The following is a 19,082-nucleotide window of genomic DNA, read 5'->3' as shown; positions in this document are numbered from 1 at the left end:
TTTTTGGATAGAAAAATATGTCTTTTGGTTGATTACTGTTTAAGGACATCATTAGGATCGGTCCTCATGAAATCAAATATAGTAAAACCAAGAATAAAACCACGTAAATAATTGAATTGAATTGCGAATGTCCCATATAAAAATGTGGTCTTTTGGATGATTCCTATAGTTACCTTGCCAACTACAAGAACAAGAAAAGCCTCGAGTCCAATTCGTTGATAATATTAATTACTTGTCATCGACACATGAGCAGAAAATGTCGAGACGGTTATCTCCAAGGCGCAACGAGTAAGCAAACTTCTTGTAATCAGCCCATGTGAACGTCCGGTAAAGCCGTGGCTGATCTGCGGCCGTGATGATTGCCGGAAGAGGGCCTATCTTTGCATGGGCAGACGGACCGGCAAAGTATGCCATCGATAGCCTGCTTGCATGTTCGGTTGTCACCGCTCTGTGTCGTACGCTTATGAATCTCCCGTTAGTCAGTACCTGATGAAAATGTTACAGCAAGGCTTAGTAATAATATATGTCGAAATTAATAAAATCTTGCATGTTGACAATTATGCTTGTTAAGAACATGTTTAAGTTGGACTGAATCATGCATTTTTCAAAAAAAAAAAAATTATATTATAGTACATAACAAAAGATACACGATTCATTGATTAATTAACACCCGGATAGAGTAAGCTAATGTGTGTTTTTTTCGGACGTGACCAAGTTATATACTTTCGGAGAGACAGTAATTTGTAATTGCATACCAAGTTTTTTCTTCAAAAAGATATGTTTGGAACGTATCATTTACGTAAGAAAAACTTAGAAATCATGAACAGATTAGTTTATATAGTAACCAAGTTATACATTAATCAAATGTGTAATGACTTAGCTATAGGGACTGAGACTGACCTGGAGAAGGTCGCCGACGAGTACGCAAAAGGCTGAAGGGTCAGGGGAGACAGGGACCCAACTTCCGTCAGGAAATGCCACCTGGAGGCCCCCCACCCCGTTCGATCTAAGAACTGTCAAGATCTGAGGGTCTGTGTGCTCCCCGAAGCCAACTCTCGGTAATGACACGGACATATCAGAAAGCTTTGTGGCTCCACTGTTCAGGAATTGATCGGACGATGGGTAGTGGTTAAGCCTAAGAACTGAGTCGCTATCAACGGCTCGGATTAACTTGCTGAAGGTATGAGGTGGGAGCCGTAGTCCTTCAGCCGTGAGATCCAAGATCTCACATGCCAACTGCTTAACTGCTTCTACGTAACAAGTCACTGCCGAGCTGTCAAACAGACATGTCATACCATCACCAGTTGCTCACTGTACTAAATGGATATTACAAATTTATAGTATACTGTATATGTATATATATAATATGCACTTTTTATATAAGAGAGCAACGAAACCTTCATATATATAAATGTACTTTTTAGAGTGGAAATAATTACGGTTGTGAGAAATTTCGAAAGCTTACAAGAAAGAAATTTAAAGAGCTTTAAATTTATTTTTGTTTAAATTGCTGATGTAAATTTGCATTATATATACACACTGCACACACAACATGCATTGTGTAAGTTAAGAAAAAGTTACCCGTTTCCTGTCCAGTAGACAGACTGAGAAGCTGCTGTACTTTAGAAGTTTAATTAGCTGACTCAAATTTAATGTTTTCAATTTGTCAACGACTCCAAGTTAATTTTGTCGACCAACATAAAGATATATACTATGTAGTTTGGCTGATAACACGATTCCAGTTCACTTGCGACTTGTTAGTCAATTACGTTTCTATGATACTTTGCTTATTAGTTATTAGCATATTGTAACACTCCAAATCATCTTATATGGTTTCTATGTTTCTAGACACACTTCTTAACATGTACATACACGTTCAAACGTCAACAGAAAAGAAACAACCAAACTCATATACAGTACTTAATTAACTAAAAAAACTACTGTATATATACACATGCATGCAAATTTCGTATATATACATATATATATATGGAAAGATTATCGCACTAAATTACACTGAAAACTGCATTTACATTAACTGATATGTAATTATTAGATAACTACTATAGTATACATGGATACATATATATACCGAACTCAAGTTTTTTTTTTAGCATAGAATCTTAAGGTTCTACATATTTACCAGATCTGTAAATACATTAGCCAAGTATTATATAACGTACCTGAACTTGGTAGAATCGTTACCAAAGGATAACTGAGAAAGTACGAGAGGGTTCATGTGAAGGAGCAAATACTCGACCTCTCCAATATCACCCTTGAGCCCAATGTCCTTCAAACCATAACCGAAAGGGCGGTTGACCACCGGCCCGACCGATTTCTTCTCAAGAACCGGTTTAGCGAAGAAGTTTATGGCCTCTTGCTCCATCCGGGAGATAACGTCCGGGTCAACGGCGTGGTTGACCACTTTGAAGAAGCCAATGGTCTCGCAAGCTTTGACCATCTGCATGGACACTCGTGACCTATCTAAGGACATGTCTATCACGGGTATGTCTTGATCTACGGCCACGATATTCTGGGACTCCTTCACCATTTTTGGAGAGACAGAAGGAGATGTATCGATCAGTTTTAGAGAGATAAATTGTGTTAGATAGAGAGAGTGAGATGAGAGAAGACACATGCGGGAGATATGTATATATAGAGAGAGGAGGATTTGATGCGACCAATATAGTGGGCTCACGTTTTTATTACTATATGAATACCCTTTTGAATGCCAAAGATGATTAATCATCTAAGCTCGATCGACATGTATATAAGATCATATATACATGTGTGTTTCTAAGCATAGAGTACATATTTTCTGTGAAAGCTACGTTAAAGCAACCTTCCCAAGCATTGATTAATTACATTTCCCAAATTATTATGTTATTAGACAAAGTTTACAGACACTAATCCGAATATTTTTGGTTTTGAATCATGCTTTAGAATAAATTTTGAATGCTTGGTATTAATTAATTAGTATGTGTGATCATATATATATATATATATATATATATATATATATATATATATATTTCGTTCTAGAGAATATTGAGAGTTGTTCGATATGACGTCTGATATGAATAATTGAGTATTTCTTCAACGTAAAACTAGTAGAATGAATGGAACGTGAGACTGAACCAATAACAACGCATGAATTTATATCAGACCCCAAAGCTCGGGGAAGTGCAAATATATTGATACCCGCGTCCAACTACCCAATCTTCTTTATAATCTAACTCTGCAGACATTGGTCCAGAGTTAGGTGTTCTTAAAATAACACATTTAATTACATCTTCTTGATTAGAAAAAGAGTTATAATAAGTTCGTTTTCTTATAACAGAGAAATCTATTCCATTAAAACAAAAGCTTACAAAAAAGACATAAAGCGAAACCATATTCAAATGTAGCGCATATATATATGTGTAATTTGGAATCCATAATGTTTGATGAGATATACATGTCCATCAAGGGAAGGAAGGAGAAGGCCCCTACAACATAATCGAAGCTCCATCACTGACACAAACCACCTAATTGTTTTCTTAAAAAAATTTGGACAACCCACCTAATTTAAAATGCCTCTTTGCAAGCTCTGTGTTAGGAACAAACAATTGTTTATTATCTATATTTTATTGGGTTTTCTTATCTTATAATTCAGACAAATAATGTTTCATATGTAACTACATATACTTTACTTCTCTCAGTATGTATGAGTGAATTATATGATTGGATGTTATTTTTCTTTTTTTCTGCTCACCAATTTGATTGGATGTTGGGCGGCCTAACTTTCAATTCTCATCAAACATTTCCAATTAATATCAGTCTCCAACATAAAGGTGATTGAGCCATATTGGGGTGATCTACAGGCAACAATCTGAAAATAATTATGTACCTTTCAAAGTTTTTATCTATAGAAAGTTTTCATATAGACAGTATCAAATTAGTCAAATATTCTCCTGGACTTAAGGAGCCTATAAAACAAGTTTTTTAATTTTCTACTTCTAACTGTACGGTTATAACACTAAGAAATAGACGACTTTTTTTTTTTTTGGCACAAGTAGGAATACTTGAATTGAACAAGGGATTTCACAATGTATGTAATACATACTGAAAAGTGAAAACAATTAAAGTGAGTACGAGACCAGGCCTTAGCTCGGTTTGATACTGGCCAATAATGGGCAGTACCAGATTTGGGTCACTGATACTTTTGAGGTTTGATAAAACGGGCCGAGACGGCACATTTTAATCAAAAAGATGAACGTATAACCAAATAGCCCAAAAGAAGTTAACCCGTTTTGAGGGCTGGGTTTGTTTAATGATTCATATAAGCATGGACACGCTTGTTCACGTTAGACACGGTGAAGATGGGAAACCATATTTTTAAAAAATAAAAAAATCTAACCAAGAATCATACATGATATGATTAGAATTATTATAAAAAATGTTAAAAGCACCACAATCAACTTAATCTTAGATCTTTATAATCAAATCATTAACGTTTATGTACAAACAAAGTGGGAATCACATGAAAATTGGGTAAGGGAAAAAAACAACAGTAAAGCCAAAAATAGTGGAGAAAAAAAAAAAAAAAAGAAGAAGAGAGAGCTGACGAGTAAGCCATGTTAAAATGTTACCCATTCTTAGTATAAAGTTTGAACATCTTGTCCCATCCTTCTTCTTCATGTCCCTTCCATTTGTATACACGTTTCATGTATAATATCACTTGCACTTACAAATTTGTATGTATGTATAATATATCCATATCTGTGGTACATTATATTGATCATCAGTGATTAATTAGAACAAATGCTTTTAAAATTCAAGAAACAAACACATATGCTTGCGGATATGCCCTGTAATCGATGTCTGCATGTAAAACACATCGATATATGACTAAAATTAGAACCAGGGTATGGTATATATGTAAAAATTAGGGTTTTGGGCGAGGATCAACACAAAAGGAAATATAGTACGTAGTAGATTTTAAAAGGGGTAGGTATTTTACAGTCTTGCACCCAAATTAAAATTCCAAAAAAGAAATCATTCTATGTCTGCATAAAAATCCAAGACTTGTTAAATGCAATGTTTGGTACCGTTAAGAATAATAAAGGAGGTGATCAGAATATGTATGTATATGTGTTGCAAACAAACCCTCTTTTGAGTTTCTTCTTTTATTTCAATCGTCCACTTGCAGACACAATCATTTCGTGCTAGAACGTACCACCACCATAAACATTATATGAATATGAATATACTACTATTATAATATCACAACAAAAAAAAAATGTTTAAAATTCCGAAAACTATTTATCTGTAAAGTCTCTTTAAATTATTGGACATAATAATACAATTCTTTGTTGTACATTGAAATTGTCTTTAAAAGTCGAAGATGGCAATGATTAAACCAAAAAAATGGCATTGATATTGGGAATTGATTTTGACCAAAGACTTTTCGTATAATTAATCTTCTCCACCGTCCTCCCACTACCACCATACTTAAAGTGGCCGCTGACAAAATATAGATGCCAATTAATTTTAGCTGATGAAGGTAATTTTTATCAGTAGTTGTTTACTCAGTATAGTCAATACCAGAACATAGCTAGATTGTTTGTAAACTGAAATACTCAATAGTCATTACTTTGAGAAAATACTACAAGAAATATGTGAAAAGTAGCTTACTACTAGATAGACATAATTGAAATATAACTTGACAAAATATATGTTTCCCTAACCCTAATAACCTCTAATGACCGGCCAAATATATAAAAAAAAAACATGAATAAATAGGTTAGGCAAATGCAGCCATCATGTGACACTTATCTAAATGTCCTTGTTGCTATATAAACCTCTATCATATAAAAACTGTTAAAAATAAACTGTTTTTCTCTAAGTAGAAACGTTCTCCATTGTTTTAGTAAAACCACATAGTATATATCATCGTGATCAAATTGTCAACAAAATGAACTTCTTTACATTTAATCAAAAGAAAATTATCAACATTTTTTTAATTTGAAGATAAACCAATATTATGTATATTATTACATATTGCGGAGTGCCTGATATCTCAAATCGCATATGAATCAATACGTACATCTCTACTGAGCATACAAGATGGTTGATTTGAAATGAAAGCTATCAACAAATCAACTGTATATTATGTTACTTGAAAATGAGGTAGAAATGTACAATTATGATATATGAGACTGATCATAAGTCCTCACATGATATGTATTTATGAGGAATGGCGATATGAAACAAGAAAAAGAGAGGAATGGCGAAAACGAGAAGAGAAAAACAAAAGAGAAAAGAAAAAAGAAATAGCAACATTTATTCTCGTATATAACACAAAAGGGTGGCTCAGCTTTTACTCTCTTCTTTACTAAAACTTACCCCTTTCTCCTCTATTTGAGTCTTCTGAAGATCAAACTAATAATTATGCCTGAAGTTTTTTTGCTTGTTAAAAGAATTTAAAGTTCAGAACAAAGTCTTCTTTTCACGTCAAAAAGGTTTTATATGGATTTGTTTTTGGCCTCATATCTTCGACCAAAAAAGCTAGTGTGTTTGTATCGGATGGATACGAATTCAAACTCTATCATAGTCTTTTAGATAAATTGAAAAAAACACCATTGACTTATTTAATTATTATTGATAAGATTAACTAGTGAAAAAAATGCATTATACGAACACCTAATAGGAAAAACAAGTTGTTCCTCGTGCTTGGAAACATACTGGTTTCTATATATACAAACATTTTTTTTTAATTTGTTGACCACATCCTTATGAACAACCCTATTAACATTAACTTATCCTTATCCCTTTTTTTGTTATACAAACGGTATAAGTACTACAATCAGACCAAATTATACTACTTCTTGAAGAGTTGAGGATTGGTAAAAATACTACAGGACAGAAGGTGAGAAACAGTCACGAGCGTAGAACGAGAAAGAGGCAATAAATGATTCTGAAGGAATATTTAATAAGAGAGTTCTCTGGTTTTGGCTTTGTGGCCTTTGCCCTTTGGGGTCAGTCACTCAGTCAGACCCAAACAAACACAACACATAAAACAAAAGTAAATTCCTGTCCAAAGCCTTAAAAGAGAGAGAGAGAGAGTAAAGGCATAATTCTTTTTGCCCGTTTCCTTATTCATTGCCCTTTTGCCAGTCCCCCTTGATAGTGAGACTTTTTTCACCTCCTTTAATATTTGTTACTACAATAATTTAACCAAAATGAACAAAAAAGATTATATAAGAAGAAACGTTCAACTTCTTTATTGAATTGATATCAACTAATACATCAAATGACAAACAAAAAGATTTAAAGATTAGCTCAGGAGGGATAGACAAGGTAGGAGAAGATGACTCGAACGAATTAGAGGTAGAGATAGATTTCTATTTTATATCGAGAAAAGATAGAATAGAATCTGTAAAATGAGAAAATACTGACATGTTTAGAAAGAGACGGGGTCTTACAAGGTCAAGAAAAGGCCTTACAAGGTCAAGAAAAGAGAATAATGCAATGCATCATAGAATGAAACCTGAAAATTAAAAAAAAAAATGGAAGGACTAAAAGCTCAGATAGGATAACACCAGTTTATCAATGAAAATGGAGTTGAGAAGAAAAACTCAATTTCTCAGCATAACCGATCCAAAAATCTCTTTGTTTCACAGGGGTTATATTTCTCTTACTGCCTGCACAAGCACAAACACAAGAAAAGAAACATGTTACGCTTCACAACAATAATCGTGTATATATATATATATATATATATATATGTGTTTCCAAATATATAATTGTTGCATGCGAACAGACGTTTGTTCATATCTAAGAGCATCCATCTTCGTAAGTCAAAAGTAGGAAAAGTGTGTAGATACAAATATATCAATGTTGGTATATGCATGTACACATTAATAGTATCTATGTATGTATATATATACCTACACTTACATATACAGAGATATAGATAAAGACACACACATATCATGTATTATATATAGTTCAGACTGTTCAGTAACATATCTTACTTACGTGTTCTACATCATACATATATCATTGATGAACAGAGAAAATTTGACTTGGAACTGACAAAACCCTAACTCTTCTCATTACATATATATATATATGTAGACAAATCACCTTGAAGAAAACTCGGCCTTGATCTTTTCATCCATGAGAGCTCTTCTCTCTCTTCCATTTTGAGTGAGAAGATATAAACACAGAAACAGAGAGAGAGAGAGAGAGAGAGAGAGAGAGAGAGAGAGAGAGAGAGAGCCTTGAGAAACGGTGGGATGATGATGAAGAAGCCTATCAAGTGAAGGAGAGATTTTAAGGCAAAGTAAATAATAATAAAAAATATAGATGATAACCTTCGTGGGCCGGGGCCCAATTAAACCTTTGGAGGGATCATGACGTCGGCGTTGCCCGAGAACGAGCTTTATATGTGTCCTTGATGACGCCACATTTACGATATGGCAGTAGACCAATCTGCCCGAGCAACGTGACCGTTCTGCCCGGAGGTGGTGGTCCTCTTCTTCCTGAGTGTTTAGCAGTTTCGTTGGTCGTAAGCGAAACCAAAGTCAACATGTCAAATATTATAAAACTCGAAACTCTGTTTTTTTTTGTCAACAGTTTTGGGGTTTTCTCACGTTGAATGCATATTTTCGTAGAACTCACTATGACTTACTTTGATTGCTAATTACTGGTTATAACTGAACGTTTTGTTTTCCCTACTTTATAAATACTATATATTAAAATCTAGCTGGAGTAGGTATCGTAGCTAAAACATAATAATACACTAATTGGTGTAGAGACTGAGTTTCAGCAAATTAAGAGAATCTTGGTAAATGGAATTCCTCAATTCTAGGGCATGAAAAAAAAATATATGAAAGTTCGAATTTCAAAATAAATCATGTTACATTCACTATTGCCTACTAATTTTCTCATGTACATCAGTAGTAGTAGTTACTCCTTCGTAGAAATGACTTACGTCCTTTAGTTCCAGATTTTCGCAAATGATAATCTTCCTAAAATCAAAATTTTATATTAGCTTATTAGTTTTCTTTAAAATGAAGTAAGCTGAAGTAGATCGAATCTCTCTTTATTAAGAAGAAGAAAGAGGTATTTGTGAAAATTGAAGTAATCAAAAAAAGTCTCAGATTTGTGGGGAATAGAAACTTTGTGGGCGTGCGGGAGAATCACAGTCTCCTAAGACATCAAAATGGTCAAAATAATGCAAAACTATACTAACACACACATTATTAAATTGATTGATATAAAACGCCAAAAAAAAATCATCTTTTCCTTATATTATTAATCAATCTTTCGTGTTATTATTATTAGCATACACATTGGTGTTCTTTTTTTTTCCCTTACCGTTAAGTACTAATTTAATATATATATATATATATATATAACTCTTTTTGATAAAAACAAAAATATGACAAGTGCTCTAAGGGGGGTGTATTGAAAATAGAATTCTAGAGGATTTTGGTTTTGTTTTAAAATCCTCTGTTATTCAACTTGGTATTTTTAAATCCAGTGTTATTGAATATGACATTTGTAAAAAATCATTCAAAGTCACTCACAATCCGTGTTATTCAATCAACAATTTGTAAAACTCATAACAAATCCACCGTTATTCAAAACATAACTTTTTTTTTTGAAAAAACAATAAAAGTGTTTTTGGGAGACTTTGAATACATTTTTATAAGAGAAATCCAGTTAAAAAGTCACACCTTAGAAGGTGTGATTTTGAAGGATTGATTTAAACAAAAAAACAAGAGATCACATACAAAAAAAATCACGGTATTCATCTCTTTTGTTGAAGGTGCCTCAAACCCTTCCTCTTCTCTTTTCTCAAGTCATGGATTAAAATTCCCAGAACTCTCAAGTCAAACACATGCTCTCGACACAAGACCAAACTACAAACTGAGCCTTTCACAACAATTTCCCAAATTCCCAGAATTCCCAAAAATTTGTAGTGTGTTGAAGATTGGTGACTGGTTAGAATCTTGTAACGTCGAACACATGCTCTCGACACAAGACCAACTAACCCAATGACGTTCTCGAGACTTCTGTTGTAACAAGTTGTCGTTTCAACAAACAAGCTATTTTATGATGGAACCACAATATTATTTTGATGAGGAAAGCCTAACTCCGCCAGCCACATGATTCTCTTACCAAATGAAGGCTTCACACATTCTATGATTTGACACTTAAAAGTGACACATTCTTCTTCTTGACATTTCATAAGCTTCATTCCACTGAAGTTTGCAGGGACTCCATTGATATATACTAAAGTTTTTTATCATCTGTCTTGATGCAGTCTTGAAGCAGAGCATAAACAGTGTAGCAAAACAACCCAGAAAATTATGAAATTTAGTGGGAATATCAACAACAGTCATACGAAGACAGGGAAAAAAGCAGATCACGATTCGGATTTTCGGTTTGAAAGTTATCGCCACTTTTACAGAACAGATCCGAAATGATGCAACCTGGGAATAGCCAAATTTGAGGACAATGTCCCATAAAACCACATGGACTCAGACAAAGATCTTTATATCATTGGAAAGATCTCGATCTCAAGTTTTCAGAACACCATTGGTAGCTCAAATCCGAGGTCTGTAGCAAAAGTAACAGAAGAAGAAAATAGCAACCCGGAGTTATAATAATATCGTCGAAGACTTTGATTTGAGTATGTATACGAGACTTTTATTTTTAACATGAGAATCTCTTTTAAAATCCCCAAAAAAAATTTTTCAAATCTCACCAAATCTCATCAAATCTCAAACTATTTTTTCTTTTTTAAAATGGAAAATTATAACAAATCCACCAAAATATCTTAAAACCCCACTTAAATCATGACGAGTGATTTGAATACACCCCTCTAAATTTCTCAAAAAAGGGTCCCCTACAATAATGACGAGTAAAAAGAATAATACACAGTACTTACTTATGCTTTTTTTTTTTTCTTTCAATTATTCCATATTTAAGCCCATATCAATCCGTCCGTCTCTCTTGTGTGTTGTGTCCCTTCTCTAACGTACTATGTTTCAGAGATCTTTCGTTTTATGCCTAACATTTTTATTAAGTTTTGGTCCCATAACATATATAAGTATAGTTTGGTTTCACTTGCTAGTTCAAAAACTGTGAAAAAGCTTTGATTTCAATTTCCGAGAGATGCCCTGGTATTGAATATTCATTGTTTTAACTTAGTGGTACTTTCTTTTTCGTTTGCATATGTCCTTTGTTGTGTAATCTACAAAACTTTATGAGTAAACTGTAAAACTATAGTTGCCCATTCTCAGCCCGTTTAATGTATAACGTTTTGATATCATTAACTTTGTTTTTACGTTAACGAAGGCCTATTCTCGGCCCATTTAATTCTTACTCCGATTCTCATTACCGGACATTTTAGGTTTTCAGGGTGAATATACCTTTTAGGTTTCTATTTGTCCCCATCAATATGCATTATGAACAAGATGTTAAGAGCAACTCCATTGGCATTGCTTAATGGGAAACTTAAGACATTGCCTATATTTATTGCATTATATTTAATGCAAATCAAGCACTTTTCATAAGCTTTGTTGTCTAAATTAACTCTTTAAGCAAAGACTAAGGGCTACTTATAAATTTATTTTTAAAAAATTAATGCAAAAAAATGAATAAGCACCCTCCCATGGTTCTAACCATTGGAGATGGTCTAATAAGCTAATAGGAACTTAGTTGTAAATGGGGAATCTCATTGTTGACTTTGCTTCTTAGCTAGGTAGTGTGAGTTAAGGCAAATCACATGGTTATTTCAGTGGAGTCTAACACTTGGCATGTACATCATGGCCATCTCAAACCTTCTAGAGAAACCAACTTCGAAATAAGTATTAAGCCTGTTTAAGTCTTTGTAATATTAAGGAACAGATTTTATAATATCAATCGTACTTTTTAAAATCATGGTTTAACTTTCGAATTAGTTTTAGTCTCCAAACTATAGTGATACCACTCAACTAAAACTATTCGTCTATAATAAGTTATCAAACGAATTGGTCACAACTCAGAAGTGTACATTCAGCTTCCATCCATTACGATCTTGAAAAAAATAAAATTAAGAATTGTAAATATTTATCATTAATATTTGTGGCCACATACTCTACATTCCACAATCGACCATCTTAACATCCCCAATACATTCACTACTTTATATACACATTACGTACGCTAGACAAATGCAAAATACCAAGACATACAAAAAAAAAAAATCCTCAGATGAATTTGTCTCTTCCAATGAAAATACAAAATATTCTTCTAATCATCTCATTATTGTTATTACTATCATTACGTCATCAAGCTTACCACATTCAAGCCCAAAATTTAGACAAAGTAGTGAACCTTCCTGAACAACCATTGGATCCGAAGGTCTCTCACTTCTCAGGTTATGTCAACGTCAATCAAGAAAATACACGTTCACTCTTTTATTGGTTCTTCGAAGCCTTGTCTGAATCTCCTTCATCCAGACCTCTAGTTCTCTGGCTTAATGGAGGTAATTGAATCACTTATTTATATTTGATTCTTAAGTTTTTTTGACCAATTTTTATTAATGATCCTGGTGCAGGTCCTGGTTGTTCATCTATTGGATATGGAGCAGCATCTGAATTAGGACCTTTTCGTGTTGCTCAAAATGGGACAAGCCTTAGCTTCAATCAATATTCTTGGGTCCAAGGTTTGATCTAGTTCTAGTTATAAATATGTGAATGTGACCGCTTAACAACCAAGAATTAAGCTGGTTTTGTATTTACATTCACAGACAAATTTTTTTTTTTTTTTGACAAATTTTCAGAAGCGAATATGTTGTTTTTAGAATCACCGGTTGGAGTAGGGTTTTCGTACACGAACTCATCTTCTGATTTGGACAATCTCAACGACGCTTTCGTTGGTAAGTAAGTAAATGTCCACAAGAAGGTGGTCCGGTTTACTCATAAAACAAATTATTGTTTAAATATAAACTAATATATAGAACTTAGATTATACACTTATACTCTAGTACTGACTAAGGGAACTAATCGAAACTAAATTGTAAGAAATTAATTTGAGATGTTTTGTAACAGCGGAAGATGCATACAACTTCATGCTTGCTTGGTTTGCAAGGTATCCACAGTATAAGTCTCGTGATTTCATCATAGCTGGTGAAAGCTATGCCGGTGAGCTTAATTAATTATGACATACTGTATTTATTTTTTCCCTCAATTTTGTCCACTTTTCATTATAACTTTTTTTTGTAATAGTCTAATAGAAGTATAAAATGAAGCATGGAAATAAATGGGTTTTTTATTTTGTTTATATAATAATTTTGTAAGTTGTAGAATATGATATGGGTATGAGTCTACACTTTACAGGTCACTACGCACCTCAGCTAGCCGAGCTTATATACGATCAGAACAAAGTTAAGCCAAAGGACTCCTTCATTAATCTCAAAGGCTTCATCGTACGTATTATACTATTATTAGTGTCGTATATAAATAGACATTAAATTGTTCATTGCGTAGCAATCATATAGATATACTTACATGCATATGAATATTGACTATACGTGCATTCTTAAAGTGTAACGTAAATCCAGTGCGATCCATACCGATGTCTTCTTCTTGAGAACAAAATTCTAATCAGAACTTTTTTTTTCAGATTCTTTGTATAAAAGAAAATGAAAAAAGGGAAAGCAAAATCTCAATGTTAATTTTTTTTTTCTTTTTCTGATAGTTTATAAAGTTCAATTATGATTTTCTTTCAATATAATAAAAATTTTCAATATAGGTGGGAAACCCACTGACGGACGATGAGTATGATAACAAAGGGATTTTAGAATATGCATGGAGCCATGCAGTGATCTCCGACAGTCTCTACGACTCTGCAAAACGTAACTGCGACTTCAAGTCTTCGAATTGGTCAGAACCCTGCAACGTTGCCATGAACACAGTGTTCACAAAATACAAAGAGATTGATATATATAACATATATGCTCCCAAGTGCGTAGCTAATAGCTCATCAGGAGCTTCTTACTTAAGTTCGGGAGCTAATTATAAGTCTCCTGCGGTCAAAGATTGGTTCAAGAGAGTGAGATGGTTTGAAGGATACGACCCTTGTTACTCTAATTACGCTGAAGAATATTTCAATAGGGTCGATGTTCGATCGTCTCTTCATGCCACTACACGAAATGTAGCGAGATGGAGAGTTTGCAAGTAAGTTTTATGTAGAATGAATCTGAATATTTCCTAATTAAATGATAAAATATTAAAATTAAAGCCTGAAATGTTAAGTTCTACTTCTTTTTTTAATGAAAAACAGTGATGCAATATTGCAAACGTACCATTTTACAGTCTCCTCAATGTTGCCTACATACAGTAAGCTCATCAAAGCTGGCCTCAAGATATGGGTTTATAGGTACTCTACACTTTTATCTTGTATATTACAATGCCAATATCTCTCTGATTGATGGTCAATGAACTTTTCCCAGCTGAATTTATTATTTTGTAAATGAAAACACAGATTATATGGGAAGATACTGTACGTTCCGATGCTAATAGAAACTAGTCACCAATAACAAATTCTTGCTGAAAGATAGACATATGCACGAGATTCTTGAATGAACGAGATAGTTAATTTACATTTAACATACCTATTTTATGTGATCATACTTATACACATACCACTTTTATTTTAATTTCCATAAATATCACAACTTTTGACAAAATTTTAGAACACCACAAAATAGTATGGGAACAACATTTGGAGGAAAGGTATATCTAGACTTTTTTTCATAGCTCTTCTTGAAAAACATTTTTGTGATAACTTGATATTATTGTAGCTTTGGAAGAAAAACATTAAAATAAATTTATAGAAAATTCCTAGATATATTATATAAGTATATATATAGTACCACTAGATTCACGAGGTAATTAACCCACCGAAGGTGCTATGATAACTATTATTCATCCCCACCAAGATCTTGTACGTATGTCTCTTTTGAATGTAATCACGACCGTTACATATATAAGAAAATATTTGAATGACTAATTAGCTATATATTTAAGTGAATAAACTACTGTATTATTAAAATTTTGCAATTATAAGATTGAACATATAGATGAAATATTAGATATTTATTATTTGTCTTACAGTGGAGATGCCGACGGGAGAGTGCCAGTGATCGGAAGCCGGTATTGTGTTGAAGCTTTAGGGCTTTCCGTCAAATCCAATTGGCGTTCTTGGTTCCACAATCATCAGGTTAATTAGATTAGGGGTTATATAATAATATGATACTATATATAACCAAATAACTTTGTGTTAGTACTTACGGTTACAAGTCTTTTTTGTGTGTTGGGTATAATTAATGTGAAGGTGGGAGGGAGGATAACGGAATACGAAGGAGGGTTAACGTTCGTAACGGTGAGAGGAGCAGGACACTTGGTTCCTCTCAATAAACCTGAAGAAGCTCTCGCTCTTTTCCGGTCCTTCCTTAACGGCCAAGAACTCCCGTCACGCCCCTAGATAATCATATATCACACTATATCATATACGTACTCTCATATATATATTACATGCATAAACAATAAATCCACTTACATAATATAACATGCTAGTTGTTACTGTCTCTACCAAACCATGTAACACATTTACTATCTATAAAAATAATGATTTACGCAATTATAAGCCTCATTGTTTTACTAATTAAAAGTTGTGTGAATGTCTTCATCAATATAGAGGAAAAGTGTTTGTGTGATGTATATAGTAGAAGTATGGAGAACAACAACTAAGTTATGTTCAAAGTTTAGTCGAAATCCAGTGAGATTAGTCTTTGATGCTAATGCTGTATTGTCTTTTATTATTTTGTTCATGATTTAATTCTTTAGTTTTGAGTCTAGTATAATTGTATAAAACTATTGGGCGCTTTGCAAAATTGTAAATAACAATAGGGGTCGAAGTGAAATGTTTATAAAAGTTTTCTTATCCAAAACCCAAAATGTTGTCTTTGCTCTTCTGCTAAAACCCTCTCTTCTTCGTATTCTTATTCTTCTTCCATCACTTCACTTGTGCTTACTCCAATGGAGTCACTCCTGCAAGCGTCGTCGTCTCTGGTGTCTCTCAGACCCAGAATCGACGGGCGAGATTCGTTTATCAACCCGTCGCGTGTTTCTCTTAATCCTAGTCTCGGCCGCAGAGGATCTAAACCTCTTCCTTTGGTCGCGGCGGCTAAGAAGAAGAAAAGCAAGAAAGATGACAGTCATAGCTTTTCAGCTCGACCTGACGAAGCCACTGGTCCTTTTCCTGAATCCATTCTTCTCAAAGAGGTAGCTGACTTCGATTTTGTCGAATTTTATTTTATCCATTTTGTGGAAATCTGGATTAAGAAAAATCTGAAAATTGATGGAATTTAGATGCCTATGAGGATAAAGTTAGTAAATTTGTTTCTTGGTTCATCATTTGATGCTGAAGTTGTGGCATTTATTTGTTTTGGATTGGATTCACAGAAGAAGATCGATGAGGAAGGTGACTTACTTCCCGAGTTTGCTGACGCTGAAGAAAGTGAGTGATTATTAGATGCTTGTATTGGTTTTTGTTTTCAATATGATTTTGGTCGTTGAGATTGATTGTTTCTTTCTCATTTACACAGAGGAGCTATATGAGTTTCTGGATTTTCAGCTTCAGAGCGACTTGAATGAGGAAAGGAGTAAGTTCCATCTCCTCTATACCGTTTTGATTTTACACTTACTGTTTCAAATGGTGAAATGTGGTTACGTGTTGTCTAGACGCTGGTTCTATGTTCACCTGTTAATTATGCCTTGATCTATCCTCATTAGCTAAGCTAGCGTTTCCCCTTTTCCGCCTCCTGGCTAAATTTTGATTTGAAATTATAGACCTTTGTCAATTTGATGTTGCTGATGAAGCAACGATGATAATGTAGGATATATGATGTGGCAGTTTTAACTTAGGAGACGAACATGCAATTCTGCATAATGTTTACTCTAGATGGTCAGGAGCTTACCATGGAATATGATCAAAGCTTGATTGCTTAGTTCAAAGTCACCTAAAGAAAGATTGGATTATGTTACTGATTTGATATGACTCTGCTAATGATGTATAAGCTATGTGTGTGTGCAGTGAGGCACTATGAGGTGGTTTACTTGATTCATGAAAAACATGCTGAGGAGGTCGAAAGCATCAACCAAAAAGTACAAGGTGAAGCTTTTTCCCTTCTTATGCTCTGTTGTTGTACTCACTAGATTTCATGCATGAGTTTTTTTAGTTATTACGGTTGTAATTAAGTTCGTTGATAATCAGATTTCCTGAAGGAGAAGAAGGGGAAAGTTTGGAGGTTTAGTGATTGGGGAATGCGTAGACTCGCATACAAAATACAGAAGGCAGAGAATGCTCATTATATATTGATGAACTTTGAGATAGAGGCGAAATACTTAAACGAATTCAAGGGATTGTTAGATAGTGATGAGAGGGTGATCAGGCATCTCGTGATGAAACGTGATGAGGCCATCACTGAAGACTGCCCTCCACCTCCCGAGTTTCACTCTGCTCGGGCAGGTGATGAATTTTATGATGATGATGAAGAGGAAGAGTTTGACGAGGAAGATGAGGGTGAAGGTGATGATGAAGAAGATGGTGATAATATAGAGTATGAAGTAGATGATGATGGTAATGTCGTTATGGTGTTGTATGAAGATGAAGAAGAAGAAGAAGGAGAGGAAGATGGTGCTAGCGAACCAGAAGAAGGACAGGACAAGTCAAATAACGGCAGAAGAGAAACCCGGAGAACAGTTAAAGTAGGAGTATAGAGCTGTCTGTAATTCTTTTTGTTTCTGAGTCATGTTTTGGATAATAGGGTCACATATAAAATTGAAGTTGTTTGTTTTACTCATAATATAACAGCAGCATCATAAGAATTATAAAATCAAGAAAATATGAGAAACGAAATTCTTGCGTTGAATACTTAAACTTGGTTTGAAGCTGTCTCAGGGAACATAAAGAAACAACAATCCATTAAACTGTAAGCAAGACTACCACTAAATTAAAAACTACATCAACCCAACAGAAGATTCAAAGTTCAAACACAGTGAAATTGAATCCAGGTCCAACATGTTTCTTGGATTGAAGTCAGTTGGGAAGTTAGAACTAACGTTTAGAGGGCCTAATGTCATCAGCGATGACATCTCCTTGCTCAGTGTGGTCCTTAGCAACCCTCTTCCTCTTGGGCAGAGGCTCGGATTTGCCAGCACTCAAGCTGATGTCCTCATCGACATCGTCTTCTTCGATCTCTTCATCAGCGTCTTCTTCCACGCCATGCTTCTCAGGCTCAAAATCACTTGCGTCATCCTCATCTTCAACCTCAACAACAGGCCTCACTAAGAACTCAGTCCCAAGATCCTCCTCCTGCACGGTTTGAATGTAATACCAGTAAACCACACATGTTCTATGATTTTGCAAAAGAAGAAGCTGAACGGACCAAAGATATGAGCTTTGACTTTGAAAGAGATGAGATCAAAACTTCATTTTTGTTTTCTAATACTATCCATTGACTCAGTGACTAAAACAAAGACTAAACCCTAAAATCTGATTCGGGGAAAAGGATAAACCCTAATCTAACACAGAACAATCCATAGCTTCTAAGAGTTGAGTGAGACACATACGAAGAAGAGTTGAAATTAGAGCTAAAGATACGCAGAAAAAACTCAGATCTACACTCTTCTTGCAGAAATATAAACCAAGCGATTCATACCTCTTCTTCTTCATCGTCGTCGTCGTCGTCATCATCATCATCGTCGTCATCTTCATCTTCATTCTCTTCACCGTCGAATTCCTCATCATCGTCTGCAGTTACTTGTTCTCCTCCATCTTTGGTTGCCTCCACTTCACTGTCGTCGTCGTCGCTCAGAACCTCAATCACAGGTTGCTCCTTCAATTCCTTAGCATCTTCAACAGGCGACATCTTCCCTCAAACAAGCAAAGATTTTTCTGATTTTTTTTTTTCCGTTACAGAAGAGAGACTGTGAGAGAGCAGAAAGCAGAAGCTTCGAATCAGCCTTTAGCAGTAG

The 19,082-nt window shown here is 34.4% G+C and overlaps 4 protein-coding genes and 1 long non-coding RNA gene across 5 annotated transcripts; 2 read left to right on the top strand and 3 right to left on the bottom strand.

Moving 5' to 3' along the window:
- Nucleotides 1-115: 115 nt before the first annotated feature.
- On the bottom strand, nucleotides 116-2,551 carry LOC17893555 (gibberellin 2-beta-dioxygenase 4). Its single transcript, XM_006296602.2, has 3 exons — nucleotides 2,184-2,551; nucleotides 901-1,273; nucleotides 116-486 (listed from the first exon to the last, which is right to left on the bottom strand). The coding sequence occupies exons 1-3, from the start codon at nucleotides 2,549-2,551 to the stop codon at nucleotides 229-231; spliced, it is 999 nt and encodes a 332-aa protein (XP_006296664.1). The 3' UTR covers nucleotides 116-228.
- A 4,391-nt stretch (nucleotides 2,552-6,942) lies between these two features.
- LOC17891439 lies at nucleotides 6,943-7,584 on the bottom strand. The gene is made up of 2 exons (XR_002834690.1): nucleotides 7,467-7,584; nucleotides 6,943-7,204 (listed from the first exon to the last, which is right to left on the bottom strand). It is a non-coding gene; the product is annotated as an uncharacterized LOC17891439 (long non-coding RNA).
- A 4,668-nt stretch (nucleotides 7,585-12,252) lies between these two features.
- Nucleotides 12,253-15,528, top strand: LOC17891888 (serine carboxypeptidase-like 33). Its single transcript, XM_006297511.2, has 9 exons — nucleotides 12,253-12,526; nucleotides 12,599-12,706; nucleotides 12,824-12,919; nucleotides 13,092-13,184; nucleotides 13,380-13,468; nucleotides 13,795-14,219; nucleotides 14,326-14,421; nucleotides 15,159-15,264; nucleotides 15,379-15,528. The coding sequence occupies exons 1-9, from the start codon at nucleotides 12,253-12,255 to the stop codon at nucleotides 15,526-15,528; spliced, it is 1,437 nt and encodes a 478-aa protein (XP_006297573.1).
- Nucleotides 15,529-16,024: 496 nt separating this feature from the next.
- On the top strand, nucleotides 16,025-17,904 carry LOC17890944 (30S ribosomal protein S6). The gene is made up of 5 exons (XM_006297981.2): nucleotides 16,025-16,328; nucleotides 16,509-16,563; nucleotides 16,652-16,708; nucleotides 17,140-17,217; nucleotides 17,320-17,904. The coding sequence occupies exons 1-5, from the start codon at nucleotides 16,083-16,085 to the stop codon at nucleotides 17,823-17,825; spliced, it is 942 nt and encodes a 313-aa protein (XP_006298043.2). The 5' UTR covers nucleotides 16,025-16,082; the 3' UTR covers nucleotides 17,826-17,904.
- Nucleotides 17,905-17,952: 48 nt separating this feature from the next.
- On the bottom strand, nucleotides 17,953-19,058 carry LOC17891018 (acidic leucine-rich nuclear phosphoprotein 32-related protein). Its single transcript, XM_006298666.2, has 2 exons — nucleotides 18,767-19,058; nucleotides 17,953-18,420 (listed from the first exon to the last, which is right to left on the bottom strand). Exons 1-2 carry the CDS (start codon nucleotides 18,974-18,976, stop codon nucleotides 18,163-18,165), a joined length of 468 nt encoding a protein of 155 aa, XP_006298728.1. The 5' UTR covers nucleotides 18,977-19,058; the 3' UTR covers nucleotides 17,953-18,162.
- Nucleotides 19,059-19,082: the final 24 nt, after the last annotated feature.

This window comes from Capsella rubella, unplaced genomic scaffold, assembly GCF_000375325.1.
Source record: "Capsella rubella cultivar Monte Gargano unplaced genomic scaffold, Caprub1_0 scaffold_3, whole genome shotgun sequence".
In the NCBI taxonomy this organism is placed as follows: domain Eukaryota; kingdom Viridiplantae; phylum Streptophyta; class Magnoliopsida; order Brassicales; family Brassicaceae; genus Capsella; species Capsella rubella.
Note: the sequence above shows the minus strand (reverse complement) of the source record. Positions and strands in the feature narration are given on the sequence as shown.